The sequence below is a fragment of the Gobio gobio genome, assembly GCF_949357685.1.
Source record: "Gobio gobio genome assembly, chromosome: 20".
NCBI classification, from domain to species: Eukaryota; Metazoa; Chordata; class Actinopteri; order Cypriniformes; family Gobionidae; genus Gobio; species Gobio gobio.
The window spans coordinates 26,077,400-26,100,553 of record NC_137113.1 but is presented as its reverse complement, the minus strand read 5'-3'; the positions used below and the strand labels follow the sequence as shown (position 1 = coordinate 26,100,553).

Here is a 23,154-nt window from a genome sequence, read left to right as displayed (position 1 = left end):
CCTAGTGACCACGCTGCTGCCGCTTGTCCTTAAAGGGACAGTTCACCTCTAAAATAATGTCATTATTTACTCACTCTAATGTTGTTCAAACCTGTATTAATTTCTTCTGTTGAACACAGACAGTTGAATACCAGACAGTTGATGGTAGCCATTGACATCCATATTATTATTTCCTACAATGGGGACCAGCAACTGTTGGTTTCCAACATTCTTCAAAATATATTTTATGTCCAACAGAAGAAAGAACTTTATTCAGGTTTAAAACAACTTGAGCGCCAGTAATTGATGACAGAATTTTCATTTTTGAGTGAACTCTCTTTAATTTTACATTTATTCATACACTTTCATGCTGTACTGCTCTGAGCTGCCACTGTAAATCTTTATATATATTTATTTTATATTATACTATACACTAGGAATGTGTACAAGGTTTTTTTAAGTAAGGTTTTTCCAAGTCTTTTAAGTAAAATAAAAAAAGAGTATTGCAATAAAAAAAAAATATTTATAATAAAAATAATAATAACTCTTTCTGTTCCTGTCGGCTAAGAATAGAATAGCGAAAAACTAATGTGACAAGCCATCAGAACCGAACCGAACCAAAAACGTGGTTAAAAACCGAGGTCTGTATTGAACCGTGGACTAACTGTATTGTTGCATCCCTACTGTACAACCAGACATGATTATTATTTATTCATGTTGTACCAGTCTAATGACTGTCAGTTGAAATAAACCTTGTGTTGTAAGAACTTGTTTTATTTGTTATGAATCTATTTTGATGCGTTTTCCGTAACTTTTGTAATTTTACATAGGTTTAAAAATATTGAAATTAATATCGATATCGCAATATTCATTATCGATATCGCAATATCCCATTTTTGTGAATATCTTGCATGCCTAGCGAGTATTACAGTCAGTTATGTTTTAAGTAAATGTAAACAGAGTTGAGAAAGAAAAGTCATGTGTAACAGTATAATGGATCGGTGTGTCAGGTCTTAAAGTGACAGCAGCCTAATATACTAGCTGCCAATTTATGAGATAATATTAAAAATATCTATATGGCAGTTGTTCCCTATGGTATCGATATCAACATTGTGGCCAGAGAAAACAGAGTGGCTAGTAACTTTGGAAAAACACTAGCCACAGTGACTGGGGAGCAAAACATTTAATGTCAAGCCCTGGTCGGTACCAATGCAAGTAAAATTTCACGGTTCTCTGTACCTATTTCTGTACCATAGAAAAAACTTTTGGAACTATTTTACCATTTCAAAATAAAAAATATAAAATGTAACTAGTTCATTATATATGCTAATAATAGTATGTATCCTTCAAATAATTTTCAGTCAAATAAACATTAAAAAGGTCAAGTGAAAAGTTAGTAATAAAATGAAGAACAAAGAACAAATATTTTTTGTCTTTTCCATTGCTATGGTTTTCACTGTCAATCACTGCACTTTAAGATTCAGTTCTGCATTTAAATTCGTCTGTCACTCCCAAAACTTTTCAGCATGTAGTTAGCAGCATTAAAAACAAAACTTTTCTTCAAATTGTTATATACCAAAAGTGAGCAAAGAATGCTCCCTCTATAATCACCTAAGCTGTCAATTACTTGCAAAGCGCACTGAGTTCCGCAATGTTGCTGCCCTTATAAACAAAAAAACAGTCTACACTGCATATCTCACATTTACATCAGCTTTACACTTTGTTGGTTGTAATGAAAGGATTCATGAGCACTCATTCTATGAGGTCACATTAAACAAAAACTCACGTTTTGAGCAGGATTCTGAAGAACAAACACGTCTGATTCATCATTACGTTAATGCGCTCAACAGACATGATTGGCTACTATGCTCATACTATGCTTATAAATCTTTGCCGCTCTTCACAGAATGTTCATAAAAATAATAACGGGAGCATTTAAAAACAGCAACCTATCAGCTGCTTTTCAAAAATAATAACGGGAGCATTTAAAAACAGCAACCTATCAGCTGCTTTTCAAGGGGAGTGAAATTGGCTTAATGTCTATATAAGCTAAACTTTTAACATTATCACGAAATTCACAATATTCCCTAAAACGTCAGCAAAATATTGTGATAATATCGCTAATATTCTATGTATGACCTAGCCCTTCCACTCAATGTCACGACTAACCAATCAGAAGTGAGCATTCCAGAGAGTCAGGTAAGTGTTTTCTAATAAGGACTGTTTGAATTGGCTGCCTAGTCCTATGTGCATACTGGACTGTTTCACATAAATTACAGTACACAAATTATATACACAGCAGCACTATATTTAACAGAACAAATGGCTGTTTTCACCCACACAAAGGATTGTAAATGTGCATTGCACTACGTGCTTGTCACAGTTATGCTACACAGGACCGTGAAGAAGTGCGTGTTTGCTGGAGAGGGATCTGGAGGAAATTTCTTGCGGATAAGCCCACTCCCTGTCCCATAGCCCCTCATCTGGAGGAGGAGAAGCACACCAGGGTGAGGCGGTCCAAGTATGTTTGTAATCCAGAAAGGAAGCAGGCAGAAGCAAGTACAGGAGGCAAAGCTTTGACTTTCTTCCCAGAAAGCAAGGTTCACAGACAGCAGTCTGAGACACCTGGCATTGGTTCACATTTAGCACATAGGCTTTTCATCAAAGGCTATTTACGGTGTATTATGGGCATGGAGATTCCCTCTGGAGTAACCTGAGATTAAGAGTCTGCTCAAAAAGCACATTGGGGTCACCCCTACTTGGGATTGAACCTGAAGATTTGTGTTACAAGTAGGGGTGTAACGATACACTCATGTCATATATTGGTTCGATACACTATACTGATCTTACAACACGATACTCTCATGACACCTTAAACTAAGCCAACAAAGTTAAAAAGGTACACTATGTAACTTTTGGCCCTCTAGCGGTTGCTGTCGCGTTTTGTTTTTGTCAGCAGACACTCCTATGTTCGGCATTTTTTTTTTAAATGAGTGATGTCCTGGAGTTTCGAGATTTCGTGTTCTCCATGTCAAACTTTCTCGCTCGTTGTGACAACTAACTTATGCCACTCCAACACCATACATGCGTCAAAGTAGCCGGAGCAACTTTTCTCTATATCCATGTATACACATATGGGTAACACTTTACAATAAGGTTCATTAGCTAACATTAGTTAACTACATTAGTTAACATGAACTAATAATGAACTGCATTTATAAAGCATTTATCTATCTTATTTAATTTCAATATTTTCTAATGCATTATTAAAGTATTGTTAACATTAGTTAAAGGGGTACTTCAGCGCTAGGAAGATGAATGTGTATGTCATTCATGTAGTAGAAATGTGAAATAATTTTTTAATTTGGTGCCTTCTAGACTGAGAAAAGACAGAAAATTTATTTTTGTCTCATGTGGATGAAAGACAGCAACACCCAGAATGCACTTGCTTCGCTGCCCTACAAGGCCACTCCCAAAGCCACGGCTACTGGTTATCACTTGCCCACCATGACACCGTCCCCACTGTGGTTTTGATTTTCATAGTAATAAAATCATTTCGTTCAGTTAGAGAATAGACACTACAATTAAAAACTGAACGTGTCTTTTCAATAAAGTGTGAGTAAGCCGAACGAAAGTCATGGCACAGACGCAGCAGGAGTCAGATTTCATTCATCACGAGAGAAGAGCTGAGCAGAGCTGAGGTAAGCGCGGCAGTCATTCACAGCGCGTATCCAGTCTGGCGCGTTTTCAGATCGTATATGGAAGCTTAACTTTAATAGGAATTAATTGAAAAGTTGAAACACTCACTTTGCTCCAAACCACTCCGTTATTAATGCCCGATCCGGGCGGCAGCGGCCGTGCGGATTTACATTCTGAGAGTGAGGTCCCACCCCTATGGGCGGGTTAAAAACATGCGGAATTAGCTCTTCTACTGGCTGTAGTAGTCTCTAGCCTCTGGCCAAAAAGGAGGAATTTTTCCAGAAATAAAATGCATAATTCTCTCGTCCCAGGGGGATATGAGGGGGAAAAGTACGATCATTCGAATATAATACCGGGTTTCTACTGATACAAAGCTTAATGCTAAATCACTGAAGTAACCCTTTAATGCACTGTGAACTAACATGAACAAACCATGACCAGCTGTATTTTTATTAACTAACGTTGACAAATATTAACTAATGCTGAACAGAAGCGTTGTTCTAATGTTAACTAACGCAACCTTATTGTAAAGTGCTACCACATACACCCAGTATTAAATCTTTTTTTTTTATCTGAATAAAATACATTTCATAGAACTCTATTACTCTTAAAATTCGAATAAATTATTAAGGTGTTAATCTAATCCATAATTATTAAATTTAATTGACTAGACATGTTCTTGATGATTGAAATTTGTATAAAAAAAACAAATGGTTTTAACTGGTGATAATAATAATTGACTGTTTAATACCATATATTGTGAAACTGTAAAATCATGATTTTTCCTGATCATTTTTCACATCCACAATTTGCATTGTCACATTTTTGCATCGCAATATATCAGGAAATTATACTATCATTACACCCTTAGTTTTAAGCCCAAAGTCCTGAAAAAAGGTTAAGTTCATAATTTCTGCACCATTAGCATCAGCGAATGCAAAATACAACACGATTTTTTCACGATCAGTACTGTTGTTGCCATTGGTTGGAAAAAACAGATATTGCAAACAATTAAGACAATGTTGCCAATGTCGTCAAACATGTTTTAGCAAATCAACTTATAGTTCACCCCAAAAAAAAAAAATTCTGTCAAATTCTGAATTTACATGTGAGTAAATTCACATTTACTTGTGTCGTTTTAAACCAAACCTGTATGACTTTCTTCTGATGAATTCTCATGGTCATGGAAAAAATTTGGGAGTGATTTTCGATAACGGCCTTAAATTTGACAAACAAATCAATCCAGTAGTGAAGAGTAGCTTTTATCATCTGAGATCAATTGCAAAATTGAAAGCTTTTTTTATCAGCAAAAGATTTGGAGACAATTATTCATGCTTTTATTTCCTCCAGGCTTGATTACTGTAACTCATTATACCTTGTTGTGACTAAGTCTTCGTTATCCCGGCTGCAATTGGTACAAAACGCTGCTGTCAGACTTCTTACTGGGACAAGAAAGAGGGAACACATTTCGCCTGTTTTAGCTTCACTTCACTGGCGGCCGGTTGAATACCGTATTACATTTAAGGTTTTATTATACAGGGAGTGCAGAATTATTAGGCACGTTGATTTTCTGATCATATTTTTTTTCCAGGGACATTTGACCAATTCCAAACCACAGTAATCCTAATAACTACTATTGATTTAGTATTTAATAATGTATAAGTGATATATAATTGTTCATGAAGGCTGGAAATGAAAATCACCTTATATTCAGGTGTGCAGAATTATTAGGCATGTTTTCTTTTACAGATAAATTGAGCCAAAAAAGAGATTTAACTCAGACTGAAAAGTCAAAAAGTATTAAATGCCCATGAGAAGGATGCAATACTAATGCAATACTAGACATTGCAGTTAAGGCATGACCATTGGACAGTGAAATGCTCGTTGGCTCAGCAGGATCTGAAAAAAACAGGTGGTGAAGAAAAGACACCTATTAACCGCAAAAGAATTAAGAATTAAGGTGAAGAATTAAGGGTGAAACCATCAGGAACCCTTTAGTCTCCAGCGCCACCATTTTCCAAAGCTGCAACCTACCTGGAGTCTCCAGAAGTGCAAGGTGTCAGGATCTCAGAGACTTCAGTTAGGTAAAGAATCCTAAAAAATGACCCCCACTAGATAAGAATCACAAGCTGAAGTGTTGTAAAATACATGAAGACGGTTTTTTTATAGGCTTTATGGACAGATAGGTTGAGAGTGACTCTTGAAGGACCAGCACCACATCCTCTAGTACCACTGTTTGAAGAAAAAACGTACTGCCACTGTTTCCAGAATCTGGCAGTACGTTTTGGGAGTTCATTTTAGTCCATCCTGAAGTCCGTTTTGATTTTTCCGGTGATTTCCGGTGATTTTCATTTCCAGCCTTCATGAACAATTATATATCACTTATACATTATTAAATACTAAATCAATAGTAGCTATTAGGATTACTGTGGTTTGGAATTGGTCAAATGTGCCTGGAAAAAAAATATGATCAGAAAATCAACGTGCCTAATAATTCTGCACTCCCTGTATGTGTATAAGGGGTTAAACGGCCAGGCTCCACAATATCAGATTTGCTTCTCCACCAGAAATACTCTAGGCCCTTAAGGTCTTTCAACAGGCTGATGCTGACCGTGCCGCGGTCACATTTGAAATTAAAAGGAGATTGTGCCTTTTCTGTTGCTGCCCCACGGCTTTGGAATAATCTGCCGGTCCCCATTAGGCTATCTTCAAATGTTGAAAGTTTTAAATCGGAATCTTTTTTCTCTTGCTTTTGAATCAATGTAATCTTATTAGTTTGTGTCTTTTTGTCAGTTTTATGTATTTTATTATATTATATTCTCTCCTTTGGTAGATTGTACAGCACCTTGGTGAGCTGTAGCTGTTTTAAATGTTATTTGGAAATAAAATGCTTTGCCTTGCCTTGCCTTCTGTTGACCATAGCCTATGTGTGATATTTTGAGAAACGGTGAAACGGTCAAACAGTTTTGGTTACCATTGACATCTATTGAATGAACAAAAAAACGACATTTCTCAAAACATCGTCTTTTGTTTTTCACAGAAAAAAGAAAATCATACAGGTTTGTAAGAAATGAACGTGAGTAAATGACAGTTTTCATTTTTAAATGAAGTTTCCTTTTAAGAATGTCTTATAGTTGTTTTAGCATATAAGCAAAATAAGATGTTAACAAAACCCCTTTTTGTAGCACTAAATAACCAAAAAAGGCACATAAATAAGATGATCCAGGTCAAAAGGCTGTCTAGCATATAGCTGATAAAAAAACAAAACCAAGGAGAAAGCAGCATTTTCAAGCCTTGAATGTAATGTTCGATGTTTCCATAATCAAACAGCAGTTAATAGGTTATTAAGGCAAATTGCGAAAGCCATGTTTGATCTGAAATTGAATTTTACTTCTGTCTGAAAGCACAAGCAGATGGCACTCTGCATGGAATATTTTCTTGCTTTCATCTTTTCTCCTTTTTATTTTTGAAAGCTGAAGTGTAACTGGATCAGTCACCTCCAGCCCCATCTCAAAGTTGTGTTTTGTCCAGACAAAAGACAGAGAGAGAGAGAGAGCGAAAGAGGAATACTGTGAGAGTGTTTCACACTGAACCAACATTGCCCTCATCTGGAAAGAGGAAATATGCAGGGGATGAACCAAAAGAATAGAAATCCCATCTAAGTGCAGAATAATGTCTGTGCCTACAAGTATAGCGTGTCTCAACAGCACAAAGAGGCTAAAGTATAAGATTACCATCATAATTTACAGTTTCAAAGGCGTGCTTTCAAAGGCAAAGTCATATGGCGAATATTAAAAACAATGATTAAAACGGTCTCACATCTGCACCAAACCACTAGACAACAGGGCTGTAGTCAAGGCAAATTACCTCAATGATGCCATCTGTCCACAGCACAAATCCTCAAAGGCCTAGATGCTTTAGATGAAGCTCAAATATGCAAAAAGTATAGTTAAAGGAACAGTTCACGCAATTAATGTTCTGTCATTACAGAGATTTAAAGTAATAATTAAATCATTATTTATTGACCATGTCGTTCCATGTTGTAGAAAAACAAAAAGATAATTTTGAAAGAAACTTCATCCAGCTTCATCCATTCATACAACAACAACGTTCATAGTGACCACAGGTAACAAAGTAGTTGTATGGCTTCAGAAGACATAGGACTTGGTACACAACACCATTCGACTACCATTCAAAATGATGGGGTCAGTAATATTTTTATTAATGCTTTTTAAAGAAGTTGCTTATGCTCACCAAGGCTATATATATATATATATATATAAGCCTTAATCAATATCTATCCTCCTACATATAAAATGATTTCTTCCAGTTTGAATGTTTGGTTTCATTCCTTTTGAATTGAATGATTTTATTTATATTTATATTTATTTTATATTATATTTTATATTATTTCCTTTTACTGCAACACTAAATAACAAAGATTAGTAGCCTGTACTATTGCCTGTACTTTTCTCTGAGGAGAAGAACATGATATCTGTTTTTTTTGAGAACTATGTTGTTTTCAATTGACGCTCCACCAACTTCAACCTTGGAGAAACTGTGTATGTGCGCCAGTATTCTGTGTTACAGATCAGTATTGGAGGTGGATTACGGGCATCCTAGGAGAGGGGTGGACTTGTTTTCTGGGTAAACTGACGCCTGCTCCAGTCCTGGAAGGTCACTACATGCATAATTTCAGGGTGAAAGCATCAACAAGGGATCTATGGAGACGTGCATCTGATTAACCGACAATGTGTAGAAATTTACTATGACTATCTACACTCACCTAAAGGATTATTTGGAACACCATACTAATACTGTGTTTGACCCCCTTTCGCCTGCCTTTATTCTACGTGGCATTGATTCAACAAGGTGCTGAAAGCATTCTTTAGAAATGTTGGCCCATATTGATAGGATAGCATCTTGCAGTTGATGGAGATTTGTGGGATGCACATCCAGGGCACGAAGCTCCCGTTCCACCACATCCCAAATATGCTCTATTGGGTTGAGATCTGGTGACTGCGGAGGACATTTTAGTACAGTGAACTCATTGTCATGTTCAAGAAACCAATTTGAAATGATTGGAGCTTTGTTACATGGTGCATTATCCTGCTGGAAGTAGCCATCAGAGGATGGTACATGGTGGTCATAAAGGGATGGACATGGTCAGAAACAATGCTCAGGTAGGCCGTGGCATTTAAACGATGCCCAATTGGCACTAAGGGGCCTAAAGTGTGCAAAGAAAACATCCCCCACACCATTACACCACCACCACCACCAGCCTGCACAGTGGTAACAAGGCATGATGGATCCATGTTCTCATTCTGTTTACGCCAAATTCTGACTCTACCATCTGAAGGTCTCATCAAAAATCGAGACTCATCAGACCAGGTAACATTTTTCCAGTCTTCAACTGTCCAATTTTGGTGAGCTCGTGCAAATTGTAGCCTCTTTTTCCTAGTTGTAGTGGAGATGAGTGGTACCCGGTGGGGTCTTCTGCTGTTGTAGCCCATCCGCCTCAAGGTTGTGCGTGTTGTGGCTTCACAAATGCTTTGCTGCATACCTCGGTTGTAACGAGTGGTTATTTCAGTCAAAGTTGCTCTTCTATCAGCTTGAATCAGTCGGCCCATTCTCCTCTGACCTCTAGCATCAACAAGGCATTTTCGCCCACAGGACTGCCGCATACTGGATGTTTTTCCCTTTCACACCATTCTTTGTAATCCCTAGAAATGGTTGTGCGTGAAAATCCCAGTAATTGAGCAGATTGTGAAATACTCAGACAGGCCCGTCTGGCACCATCAACCATGCCATGCTCAAAATTGCTTAAATCACCTTTCTTTCCCATTCTGACATTCAGTTTGGAGTTCAGGAGATTGTCTTGACCAGGACCACACCCCTAAATGCATTGAAGCAACTGCCATGTGATTGGTTGATTAGATAATTGCATTAATGAGAAATTGAGCAGGTGTTCCTAACAATCCTTTAGGTGAGTGTATTTTCTCTTAGCCAATCAGAATCATTCAACCTGCAGTAATGACGTAGCTAGACCTTGAAAAGAGTATAACTGTTGAGAAATTGTATGTACGAAAAAAGGTAGAGGGAGAGCGCGGCCTACGAACTCCTTGTGAGAGTTGAAGCTGGCTTCTGCTGATGAAACTGCAAACTATTCTTCAGTAAATTTTTCTTTAATTAATTGCACTCCTGACTCTTGGTCTTCATTTTTCAAAACTGGTCTTGGGTCCTATGCTGCGTTCCACTCCAGTTTTAGACACGCATTTGCAAACTTCCCTAAGCACTTCCCCTCGGGGGAATCCCCGCTGCCATTTTGAAGTGCGTTCCACTTCAAGAAGTGGACAAGGGAAGTTTATATGGACAGACCCATGCTCCCTCGATTTTGACCGAGGGAGCGAGTCTACTTCATATGTACACTTCAGACAGCTTCATATACCACAATGCAAAACGGTTGTGACGTCACCGCATATCGCGTTTAATTTACCCCACCACAAACAACTCTATGATATTTGTATTATTTTTAAAAATATTTAAAACAACCCAAATACACCTATATACATAAAGAATGCTGCATTAAACAATTTCGTAAAGAAAAAAAATAATAATAAATCAACTCCATAGTGGATTCCAAGTGATCAAGGGCTTAGGACATTCCAGTTCAGTCCATTGCAAAGGTTCCCCCAGTAGTGGGCACTCATGCAACGTAAGCAATGACGCACATCCGAGTGATCGAGACGGTGGGAAGTTAACGAGTGAAGGGCATAATAAAAACGAACTGGAACGCAGCACTAGACTGTTGTCCCCTAACAAAGGTTTCAAACAGAGATAGCGACAAAGAGGCCAAACTTACGGACTACAGTTTAAAATTATTAAACAGCGTAGAGGTTTGGAATGAGATAAATAAATAAGTAAAAACTGAAAATTATTTTTGGGTGAACTACCCCTTTAAATTTGTATAAACAATGTTCGAGTGAAGTTGTAACCTTAAAAAAAAGAGATATCTGGGGCCTGTACCATGAAGCCAGTTTTGCTGGCTAACCAGGTAAGTTTCAGTTTAGATTGTGCCAATCCTAGGTTTTAGGTACCATGAAAGTGGCTTGGCTTTTAGCTGTGTTCATCGTCATAGTAACTTAAGCTCCGGAGCAGGTTATGTTCTGGATAGAGATCTCAAACTGAATTTGAACCAATCAGCTTTGAGCAAAATGAAATGTCTGATGCAATAAAGTCACTCCCCCATTTTCTCTTGCTCCGAAATAAAGGTCACTGTATGATAAAAAATATATACAGTGCACAGCATAAATGAGTACACCCCCTCTGAAACATAACAAATTCAGCAATTACTCTTTACTTAGAATGTTAGAGTTCTTTAGAGATATAATGTTCCAGGAAGTCTGCTTGACCAATTACCAAAGAAGCATGTTAAAACTATTCAGGAAAATACGATTTTCTTATCAAAATAATAAAATGCTGTGTTGCAAAAATGAGTACACCCTCCTGAAAGTTACTAATTAAAACTAAAAAAAAAATTCTGATGTAAGTTTAAGGCAATTTTTGATCAACAGGTAAGTATGTTGAAACAGAACATTTAAAGAGAAGTCATTTCTTGACCATTAAAGTGTTATATAGCCCACTGAATCATTCTCAGACTTAATGCTGACAACAATTGAACCACTTGGGAGAGAACTGTCAGGAGACTTATTTCTTAGCACAAAAGAAGACAGTGGTACAAGAGGATTACCAAATCATAGCAAAAGTAACAGAAATTAAAAAACAATGAACTTGTGACAAGGCCACTGAAATAATCAGGCATTCGTTGTAAGCTTTCATTTAGTGATGACGAGTGATTTTTATATTTTTTTGCTAGGCAAAGAGTATGAGAATTTCCAAGTGAGTCACAGAGCCAGCAAAAGCTATGAAATGAGTGTGAACATGAGTGTTTATCTCACAGAGTAAGATGCAGATTGCAGAAGTTGAACTTGAAAAAACTTGAAGCAAAAACTTGAAGCAGAAGATGCTACCCTCTCCTCATTCCCTGCATTGTTGGGAATTTTTTCAACATGACAATGACGATATGCATTCTCCCAAGGTGAAAACCCTTCTGTGGACATGAATTTAACCCAGTCTTAATACTCTTAAGCACCTGTGGGGATTCTGTAGAGACGAGTCCAGCAACACTCCTCCTTAAAGATAAGGGCATTTAAGGAGGTCATCATCCAGGAGTTAAACAGGACAGATGTGACAATTTATCATGAACTTGTACTCTCCGTGCCAAGAAGCAATCAGAGCAGATACTTAAAATTATGGAGGACATACTAAGAACTAGAATATTATACATTTGTTGAATGAAATCTAGGGTGTACTCATTTCTGCAATCCTTCATTTAAACAAAATTGGCAAATTTATTTATTTTACGGATTTTAATGACATATATTTCTCTGGTTTTATTAAGTATATGTTTTTGTTCTTGTTCAGAGGGGGTGTACTCATTTAGGCTGTGCACTGTATATCGTCTGGCTTTAACGATGATTACTTAATATAATAATTGTATATGATTTATAATGATATATAATATATATATATATATATATAAGAGTATGAGAATTTCCAAGTGAGTCACAGAGCCAGCAAAAGCTATGAAATGAGTGTGAACATGAGTGTTTCTTGAGCAGCAAATTGGCATATCATAATGATTTCTGACGGATCATGTGACTAAAGACTAATAATACAGAAAATTCAGCTTTGAATCACAAAAATAAATTGTATTTTAAAACATATTCAAATAGAAACATCTGTTTTAAATTGTAAAAATATTTCACAATATTACAGTTTTTGCTGTATTTTGGATCAAATAAATGCAGCCTTGGTGAGCAGAAGAGATATATATGAGATATATATATATATATATATACTGTGTGTGTATATATATATATATATATATATATATATATATATATATATATACATATATATATATATACATATATATATATATACATATATATATATATATATATATATACATATATATATATATATACATACATATATATATATATATACATATATATATATATATATATATATACATATATATATATATATATACATATATATATATATATATACATATATATATATATATATATATATATACATATATATACATATATATATATACATATATATACATATATATATATATATATATATATATACATATATATACATATATATACATATATATACATATATATACATATATATACATATATATACATATATATATATATACATATACACATATATATATATATATATATATACATATATATATATATATACATATATATATATATATATATATACATATATATACATATATATACATATATATACATATATATACATATATATACATATATATACATATATATATATATACATATACACATATATATATATATATATATATACATATATATATATATATACATATACATATATATATATATATACATATATATATATATATATATATATATATATATATATATATATATATATATATATATAATTAATTAATATGCCCTGAATCCATTACACACAAGCTATTTTTTTATAAATTATTAAGCATTTAGTTTAAATTAATATTAATAAATACATTAAAAATATACATAAATATACTAAAAAATTATATATATAAAAATACATACACTACCGGCCAAAAGTTTTAGAATGGTAAGATTTTTAAAATGTTTTTAAAGAAGTCTCTTCTGCTCACCAAGGCTGCATTTATTTGATCCAAAATACAGCAAAAACTGTAATATTGTGAAATATTTTTACAATTTAAAACAGATGTTTCTATTCGAATATGTTTTAAAATACAATTTATTTTTGTGATTCAAAGCTGAATTTTCTGTATTATTAGTCTTTAGTCACATGATCCGTCAGAAATCATTATGATATGCCAATTTGCTGCTCAAGAAACATTTATTATTATTATAAATGTTGAAAACAGTTGTGTACAATTTTTTTCAGAATTATTTAATGAATAGAAAGTTCAAAAGAACCGCAATTATCTGAAATATAAAGCTTTTGCAACATTATGTAAATGATCAATTTAATGCATCCTTGATGAATAAATGTATTAATTTCTAATTTATAAAAGTTATTTCCCCCACAAAAAAAAAACAATAAATTCTTACCGACTCAAAACCTTTGAACGGTAGTACAATGTTGCAAAAGCTTTCCATTTCAGATAAATACTGTTCTTTTGAACGTTCTATTCATCAAAGAAAAAAAATCTTCAACATTGATAATAATCATAAATGTTTCTTGAGCAGTAAATCAGCATATTAGAATGATTTCTGAAGGATCTTGTGACACTGAAGACTGGAGTATTGATGCTGAAAATTCAGCTTTGCATCACAGGAATAAATTACATTTTAAAATATATTCAAATAGAAAACGGCTATTTTACATTTTAATAATATTTCACAATATTAACTTTCTTTTTTTTAATAACATAAATGCAGCCTTGGTGAGCAGAAGAGACTTCTTTAAAAACGTTCTTACTGTTCTAAAACTTTTGACCAGTAGTGTGTGTGTGTGTGTGTTTTGGCTCTCTTGTGAGAAATGAATCACACGTTCTCTGTGTTGAAAGGCATGTGATTGACTGTTCACTGCTGATGTCACACTTTCATATTCACGTGCTCCAGGAACTCAGGATCAAAGCCTGAGTTGACAGAGAAATCTGATGATCATCATCATGGTACCAACAAAGCCGGATTGGATTGGTTTGGTTTTGTCAACTGGAATCTAATCCTGTAACCCTGAGTTTGTTCAGTAACCATAATGGTACAGGCCCCTGGACAATGATAGGGTTTATCTTAGGTCAACTCACCAATGGTCATGGACTCGGGAAGGCCAGGGGTCGGCAAAACACTGGTCACAGGAGCAATCTGCGCTGGTGAATCGGGCTCCATGCTGAGACAGCAAAAGTTAACACAGACAATAAAGCATCAGTCTTCAAAGAAAATATTACAAAAAAGTGTTCTTTTGTATCAGATACCTAAATTGGAGTTGGCTTTGTTTTTCACTGTCAGTTGTTGGGCTTGAGCTCTCCTTCTGTCCATGAAATTCGACATTCTCAACTGAACTACCAGCTGAAAGTACAAAAATAGCACATTTCTTCATGCCAGAACTGTAGTCAAACATTACACACTCAATTAAATAGTGCTACATTTAAGTTAAACTCGTAAGTTTGAACAATCAGAAGGCAAAGTATGCCTGCCACATCTATGTGGACAAGAACATGAAAACATAGAAAGATGTCCCTGAATGAGCACAGTGTCTGACCGGCTGTGGATCTGACCTTGATGTGTGTAGGGCTCGCTGGAGGCCAGAGGTATGAGAATGTGCGAGTTGTCATTGTCATTCTCTGTAATGATTTGCCTTGGACTCCATGTAGAAACACTGGATAAACTCCCCACAACCATCCTATACAGAGCAGAATGTCATGGTCAAACCTTATTTTGTTGTTTCTTTGTAAATCAACAAGCACTACATATTAATTAACAACATTTACTTACAATAGGATTAGAGTTAAATGTTAGTTGCTTGCAATTATGTACAACTTACTACTATAGTAAAATACATTACCTTTTAAAGGTTTAGGGTCAGTAAGATGTTTTTACTGTTTTTATTTTTTATCATATTTTTGAAGTCTCTTAAGCTGGTGAGCTGCATTTATTTGATCAAAAATGTAGTAAAACAGAAATATTTTGAAATATGAAGTTGTGCAGCTTAATTTTTTTGTGAAATCCATGATACATTTTTATTCAGGATTCTTCAATGAATAGGAAGTTCAGAAGGACAGCATTTATTTTAAATATAAATTATTTGTAATACTATATTAATACTAATACTATATATTGTAATACTACTATTACTAACATTAGAAATGTCTGTCACTTTTGACCAATATTAATTTCTTTAAAAAAAATCCTACTAAGCCCAAACTTTTGAATGGTAGTGTACATGTGATAAGTGTAACAAGGACACATTAAAATAAAGTGTTATTACCAAAAGTTAATAAAGCTATTTTTAATTATCAATTCAAGTCAATTCAGTTCAAGTCTCGCTACATCTTGATGCTGATTAATGCAACAATTAAAGCAAGACTATAGCCATGTTTGAAATCGCCCCCTATACCCTCATTCACTATTCCCTACATTACTCCAATAATATAGTCCACTTGAAATATTGAATGAAAATGAGTGAGCGAATTCGGACAATAAGTGTGCATAGTTTGTGCTTGCCGATAATAATTATTTGAATTTTAGCAAACTAGGAGTAGAAATATTTTTCTTGAATTCTCTCGTGATAAATATCATGTATAACCCTTAATAAAACAATTTAATAATCAATTAAGAAATAATTTATACCTGTATATTATATTATGCTGTACCCACATTAGACCAGCAGTTTGGAAAATGGATGGATGAATAATTCAGATGCGGGCGCCATCTTCTGGCGAGACACAGGAATTTATTCTGCACGACCCTCACTGTGCATTATGGGATCGAATGCGTGCACTCAATAATGTCCACTATGGTTTTGGACACCATTACACATGGCTGTCCCCTCAAATACTGCCCTATTTAAGGGTACAGAGGCTGATTTTAGGAACAGCCTTTAAGTAAACTTACCGCTCCCCACTCCCATGATCCTCTTGTGGGGTCTCCTGCCTGCTCTTTCCATAAATGTCCTCCTCTTCCTCCTCCTCATTGTCAATGCTCTTGGTATCAGGCAGCACTCCATTCTGTGCGGGTGTTTCAGCCCAGTTCACAATCCCAGGCTCGGTCAGGCCGTTATGAATGGGAGAAATGGAGTCCGGACGGTCCAGAGCTTCCTCAGAACTCACATGACCCACTGTACTCTTCCTGAGACTCCTCACAACATCCTCACCAGCCTCGTCCTCGTCTTCCGCACCCACATCCAAGTCATCGTCAAAAGAGATTATGTTTGTGATCTTCTTTTTACGTCTACGCTCTTTTCTTAAACCGGAATCTAAAAAGCAATTAAATCAGTAATATGAGGGTAACAAAACTATGGCAATTGAATCTCAATCATCAATTGAATATAACAATAATATTTATTAGAAGAAGAACAGGAAATAAAACACACTCGTGAAAAAAAAATACACAAATTGTATCTTTAAGGGTATAACAGCAAGTCAGTGGGGTAGTACCCATAAAGGGACATCTTTATTGTACCTTATTTACACCAAAAAGCTAGTCATAGTCGTACCTTAAAGGTACGTCTGATATACTTTAAGCGAAATAACTGGTTTGATGTAATTTTGAATAAAATCAGGCCAAAACTAAGTTCATTTGGAAAAGTTCGCTCCGGCTGCTAAACACTTGGTTCCATTGGTTCGTAGCAATTACATAATAGGTAGGCATGTTTTGACTTTCATTCCTTACGCCTTCAGTCTGTCAAGGTCAGACGCAAGTAAAAACATTAACACAGTGGAGAGCTGCTTTATAGTATAGTACAGTTGTAATTCTAATTGAAAGTGACACGGACACTATTTTTTCATGTTTCATACTGAAAGCTGCTTGCTTTAAAGCAATGTATTGTGTACACTGCACGTTTTGTTCCATTGTCTTCGATTGAAACGCATATGAATGCGTCAGACCAGAAACGCAAGCTCATGTGAAAATTTTCTCAAAGCGAATTCGCATCACATGAAGACGAGTGACCAGTAGAAGATCGATTCGTCATGGCGTGACCTCTTGGCTGAATTAAAAGAACAGTATTTTTGCAGGAAAGTTGAGTAGATTCTATATTTTTTTACATTTCGAGTGTATTACTAGTTGTTATATGTTAAATTCATGTTTATAAAAAAAAAGATGTGATGTTATATCACGACCGCTGCAGTGTCCGAAGAAGTTTCACATGCTCAAAGTCTAGCGTGGCCGCGGCTTAAGATGCTATATAAATAGATGTGAAATTATGTGGAGTGCTAAACTGCAGAGCTTGTGCAAACATATCCACATCGCTATGATCGGATACTTTCTTAACTTGTGTGTTTATTTTTGTTTTTGATAGAAAAGCTTGCAGCACATATTTACATATTCATCTAAACGCCATTTTCAGTGTGGTCAGTGTTGTTGTATTCGCTAACAATACACTGCTGAAAAAGTATTTCAAACTTATTTTCACCCCCAAGCAAAATACAGAAAAGAACTTCACAGTGAGTATATAGTGGCCTTAAGGGTACTTATTACTACTCTATGGTACAAATATGCACCTTGAGGATAGATAAGGTACAATGTTGTCTCTTTAAGGTTAAAACCCCAGTGACCAGCTATTGTCCCCCTAAAAGTAAAATTTTTGCATGTGGAATTCTGCTAAGCACCTGCAGAAGTGCTGCGGGGCAAGACAGGCAGTGGGTCTGATGGAGCATCTGAGCGAGGAATGAAACCAGGAACCACCGCAGTGGCAGTTCCGATTTCCCGCAGAAGTGTGCTGACACCTTGAGTAGACTCTTTCCACAAACTGCTCATGCCCTGTGTGGATTCCTTAAGCAGGTGGGAGACAGACGACCCTCCACGGGCCTGGCCATTTAGGTCCGTGTTGTCAATGTTGATGGCAAACAGGATGGAATTGAGCCCTGATGACACATAAACTGAATTGACACTTGCACAAGGAACAATGCCCAGCTACACTTTATAACTTCATGCTAACTAACTACCAGAAGCAAATGGCAAATATCTCATTTTAATATCACCTGCAGCCATAGTGGGCAGCATACTGGCTCTCTCCTCATCCAGGACAAAAGCCCAGTCTTCATAGAAGGCACTATATATGAGGGAGAAATATGACAAGTTAATCATTTCAAACAAGTTAGAAGTCTTAAAGGGTTAGTTCACCCAAAAATGACATTTTTGTTATTAATCACTCACCCTCATGTCGTTCCAACCCCATAAGACCTTTGTTCATCTTCGGAACACAAATCAAGATATTTTTGATGAAATCCGAGAGCTTTCTGACCCCACATAGATTTCAACATTATTAGCACTTTCAAGACATTGTTAAAATAGTCCATGTGAGTGGTTCAACCTCAATGTTATGAAGCGACGAGAAAAAATTGTGTGCACAAAAAGTCACACATTTTTGTTCCGAAGATGAAGATGGTCTTACGGATTTGGAACAACATGAGGGTGAGTAATTAGTTACAGAATTTTAATTTTTGAGTGAACTAACCCTTTAACCCCTGTTCACACCGCAAACGACTTTGTCGCTGCATATCGCTAGTGGCTCGCAGTTAGGTTGCTAGAAGGCCTTCCCACTACTGGTAGCCTAGTAAAGTTTGTGATAACAACGAATTGCCACAAAAAAAAAAAAAACATTTTGGAGGGAAAAGACTAAATATAAATGGAATCAGTGCATAAAATGCTTAATATTAAAGATGAACAAGAAACAGCAAATGCTCATTACCATCGGCTATTTATCTGCGGCGAAAGCACCGTTCAATCTGGGTTTACAATACAATTCAGGCTGTAGTGATTGATAACATGCGGTCCTCTGACTAAGTTCTAGTGATGGGCCAATCATGAACGATTCGTTCATTTTGAAAGAATCTTTAATGTGACTCGGGAATAACGAGTGCGTTCATTTTGTGTTGTCTGCACATAAAAACCTCCTATAGGCTCTGTACAGGAAACAAAAATTATTAGTTCACCTCCCGAGTCTTCGGATCAGAGTAGTTTGTTCATCGCGTGACATAGTCTAAGGCTATGCAGTCTGTACTGGAAACAGAAATGATTAGTTCACCCCCTGAGCTTTCGGGTCGGAGTCGTTCATTCTTTTGTCATGTGACAGGATACGCCATATTGGATACAGAAAATAGTTAATAATTCCCAACCTTCCTTACAAGCAAGCACATAGTTAATTTTTTATTTTACTCTTACATTTACGTGATGCGTTTCTGGTCTCAAATTTCTTACAATTTATAAATGTGTGAATTTCTGTCATTATGGTTATTTTTCATAACATTGAATGTGGTAATAAAGAGTTGGCAGACACGTGATGAACAAACGACTCGGACCCGATACTCTGGAGGGGCAATAATAATTTCTGTTTCCGGTACAGACATGCATAGATTCAGCCTATGGGGATGTGACGTGAAAACAGAACGAACAACTCGGATCGGGAGGTGAGGTGACCTAACACACTGCTAAGCAATGAATGAATCATTTCTGTTTCTCATAATTTGGCCTTGGCTGCATTATAGTTTTTTCGTATTTTAAATGTGATCAACATTTCCGTAAGTAGATGTGTTGTGGAATTTGGCAACTAACATGTAATATTTTAATTATATTCTACTGAAATGAACAAAATGACTTAAAAAAAGATTCTTTCATTTTGCTGAACGAGATTTAAAGATCCAAGTCAGTAAAGTGATCCAAACTTCCCATGACTAGCTCTCCATTGAAATGAATTGGATCGTGTCACTTTGTCGATGCATGTCACTGGCGTTGTGAACAGGGCTTAAAATATATGTAATGAAAAACAGCAAGGAAGACAAACAAAGACAGACATCCAAAACCAAGAATCATGGGTGTCTATACCCAAGGCGGGTATTATCTGCCAGCAGCATGTGCAGATAACGCTCCAGCGAGTGTTCGTTCAGGGCACACCGAAGCCATGCCCGGCCCCGGCCCAGCTCAGATGTGATATTCCGCAGAGAGTAGAAGCGTTGCAACTCATGATGGTTGAGGTGCTCCTTCACATAAAACCAGAACGTCAGCTCTGCAACACACAAGAGAGTCTGTTTGAACTGCCACAGCAATGTTCTTAGTTCCATATAATAAAGAATAGAGAAGATAATATCGCAGAAGGTCATTTGGTGAACCAGAATTTAGGAGGTAGAGAAAAGGTCAGTGATACTTAATCTTAAACTCATCATGGTTGAGAGAAAAAAATTTCACTGCAACAAAAAAATAACTACGGTATATAAAAATCACAAGACTGAGATTGAAGGCCATTTGAAACTTTTCTTTCTGTATTCATATTCCTTTGGACATTTTGGTTTCAGGCCCTAAATGCCTCTGTTTGGATCAAAAGAACATTTTTCTAGTCTTACATCGAAATTGTTCAGGCTGTATGTAACAATTTTTCTTCAAATGGGGTCACTCAGGGCTAAGGTGGTCATATTCGTCTGAGCTCTGTGACATTTAAGTAGCGGAGAATATAGGTTGGTGCAGCCTAGTGGTTAACCAAAAGGTTGTGGGTTCTGATGTGATCATTTCACTTGCAAAATAATTATGTAAATAACTTCACTTGCAAACACATTATTAATAATAAATAAGTTTCCCACAAGATTCTGTGAGACAATCGGGGGTGGGCATCAGTCCCTCGTGGGGGTTGTCCGGGGGTTTGCATGGCAACAGCTTTTGGTTTTAGATCCGTTTGAAAGATACCAAACCAAATGATGAAAAAAACAACATCAAATAAATTATGAAGCTTTTGCGGGACAGATTAGACTGTGGCAATCCGATCAGAGTCTAGGTAATTAATGGGAAACAATGGCTAAATATTATTTACATATACAATGCCATTCAAAAATTTGGGCTCTGTGAGATTTTTCTTCTTTTTAATTTTTTTTATCTATTAGAAAGAAGTTTTTTTTTACGCTCACCAAGGCTGCATTTATTTGCTCAAAAATAAAGTCAAACAGCAATATTGTGAAATATTATTAACATTTAAAATATCTTTTTTATTTGAATATATATATATATTTTTTTTAATTATTCCTGTAATGAAAAAGCTGAATTTTCAACAGTCATTACTCCAGTCTTCAGTGCCATGTGATCTTTCAGGAATCATTCTAATATGATGATTTGTGGCTCAAGAAACATTAATTATGATTATTATTATTATCAATGTTGAAAACAGAAAATAAGCAGCTTTTTTTTTAAACTGAAATGTTTTTTAACATTATAAATGTTTTTACTGTCAACTGAATGCATCCTATCTAAATAAAAGTATAAATGTTGTTCAAAAAAAATTATATATATATAATTATATATAATTTCTATTATTGCACAATATTTTATTATACAAATAGAAAAGAAAAATGTAAAAAAATAATAATTATTATATTATATAATAATATAGAAAAAAAAATCATCAAGAAAAAAACTTGCCAATAGTTTATGCATGATCTAATTCAGTGGTGAAGCATGTTCAGTTTCGAGTAGAGTTCATCAAGTATATCATGTATAATACAATCTCATAATCTTATAACATCACTCAAAACCCCCACTACTTTCTGGGTGGCAATCAACTTTCTACTCTACCAAAACTAAAAGTATTCATTCAGCATTGATTCATAGTATCACTCTTAGTTCTGCTGTTAATTTTAAACAGCTCAAAACCACAACAGGTGCAGAGAATAACCGCAGAAAAACCTTGTTTCTCTTTTTTGCCATTTTTACAGGGCTTGTTGCATAACCATCTGGTTTCATAAACAGTATCAGCACCTGGTTTTCCTGTATGAGCACTCATAAGCATCTGTTTCCTCTATGGACAACCCAGAACACCACATGTGTTCTTTGTTACTAGGGAAATCTCTCAGGCAATGTCTCTCAGGAGTACCAACTAAGACAAACTCATTAAGTAGAGCAAAGAGTTCACAGAGTAAACGCTTGGAAAAACACTTTTTTTCAGCATGTTCTTTCAGAGAATTATATATATTGATTAATATGGCTCAAAAGCTCAAAAGCTCAACGACAGAAAATAAGTCTGGACATCCACAATTTGATGGAATCAGTTACAGTACCTGCTTCAGTTTTACTGCTAAATCCAGCAGCATGTTTAATGGCAGCTGCTGTGAGGGCTAAACCGCGACTTTTCCTCAAGCCGTGTTGAAGTACCACTTCAAACTGGGCACACAGGCATATGACTCTGAAAACAAACAGCAAAGGAGGACAGAAGATCAGCAAAATAAAATATATTTGAATATGATATTTGGATGGAATATTCTTCTCACCTGCTATCAGAATCTGAGGCAATCTCCTTCCTACCACCAAAGCGAATTTGGCACTGAGAAGATAATAATTGTTTAAAGCAAGGAATGTTAATGTCTTTAACATTAATTTACATTATTATGTAATCACAAAATACTTAAAGGGATAGTTCACCCAAAAAGGAAAATTCTGTCATCATTTTGTTCCAAACCTGTATGAATTTCTTTCTTCTGCTGAACACAAAGGAAGATATTTGGAAGAATGTTTGTAACCAAGCAGATCTTGGCAGCCATTGATTACCATAGTATTTCCCCCCCACTATGGTAGTCAATGGCAGCCGAGATCTGCTTGCTTACAAACATTCTTCCTTCATGTTCAGCAGAAGAAAGAAATTCATACAGGTTTGGAACAACTTGAGCATGAC

General features: G+C 35.6%; 1 protein-coding gene across 5 annotated transcripts in view; it reads right to left on the bottom strand.

Annotated features, from left to right (window-relative positions):
* Positions 1-23,154, bottom strand: part of snx29 (sorting nexin 29) — a 176,470-nt gene that overhangs the window by 151,671 nt on the left and 1,645 nt on the right. For all 5 annotated transcript variants that reach the window (XM_079845797.1, XM_079845798.1, XM_079845799.1 and 2 more), the window contains exons 3-11: positions 22,754-22,806; positions 22,544-22,668; positions 20,331-20,511; positions 18,488-18,558; positions 18,116-18,370; positions 16,401-16,761; positions 15,065-15,189; positions 14,762-14,855; positions 14,594-14,676 (exon numbers count right to left, since the gene is read on the bottom strand). In XM_079845797.1, coding sequence (XP_079701923.1) covers positions 14,594-14,676; positions 14,762-14,855; positions 15,065-15,189; positions 16,401-16,761; positions 18,116-18,370; positions 18,488-18,558; positions 20,331-20,511; positions 22,544-22,668; positions 22,754-22,806 — 1,348 coding nt within the window. The remainder of the gene's footprint in view (positions 1-14,593; positions 14,677-14,761; positions 14,856-15,064; positions 15,190-16,400; positions 16,762-18,115; positions 18,371-18,487; positions 18,559-20,330; positions 20,512-22,543; positions 22,669-22,753; positions 22,807-23,154) is intronic.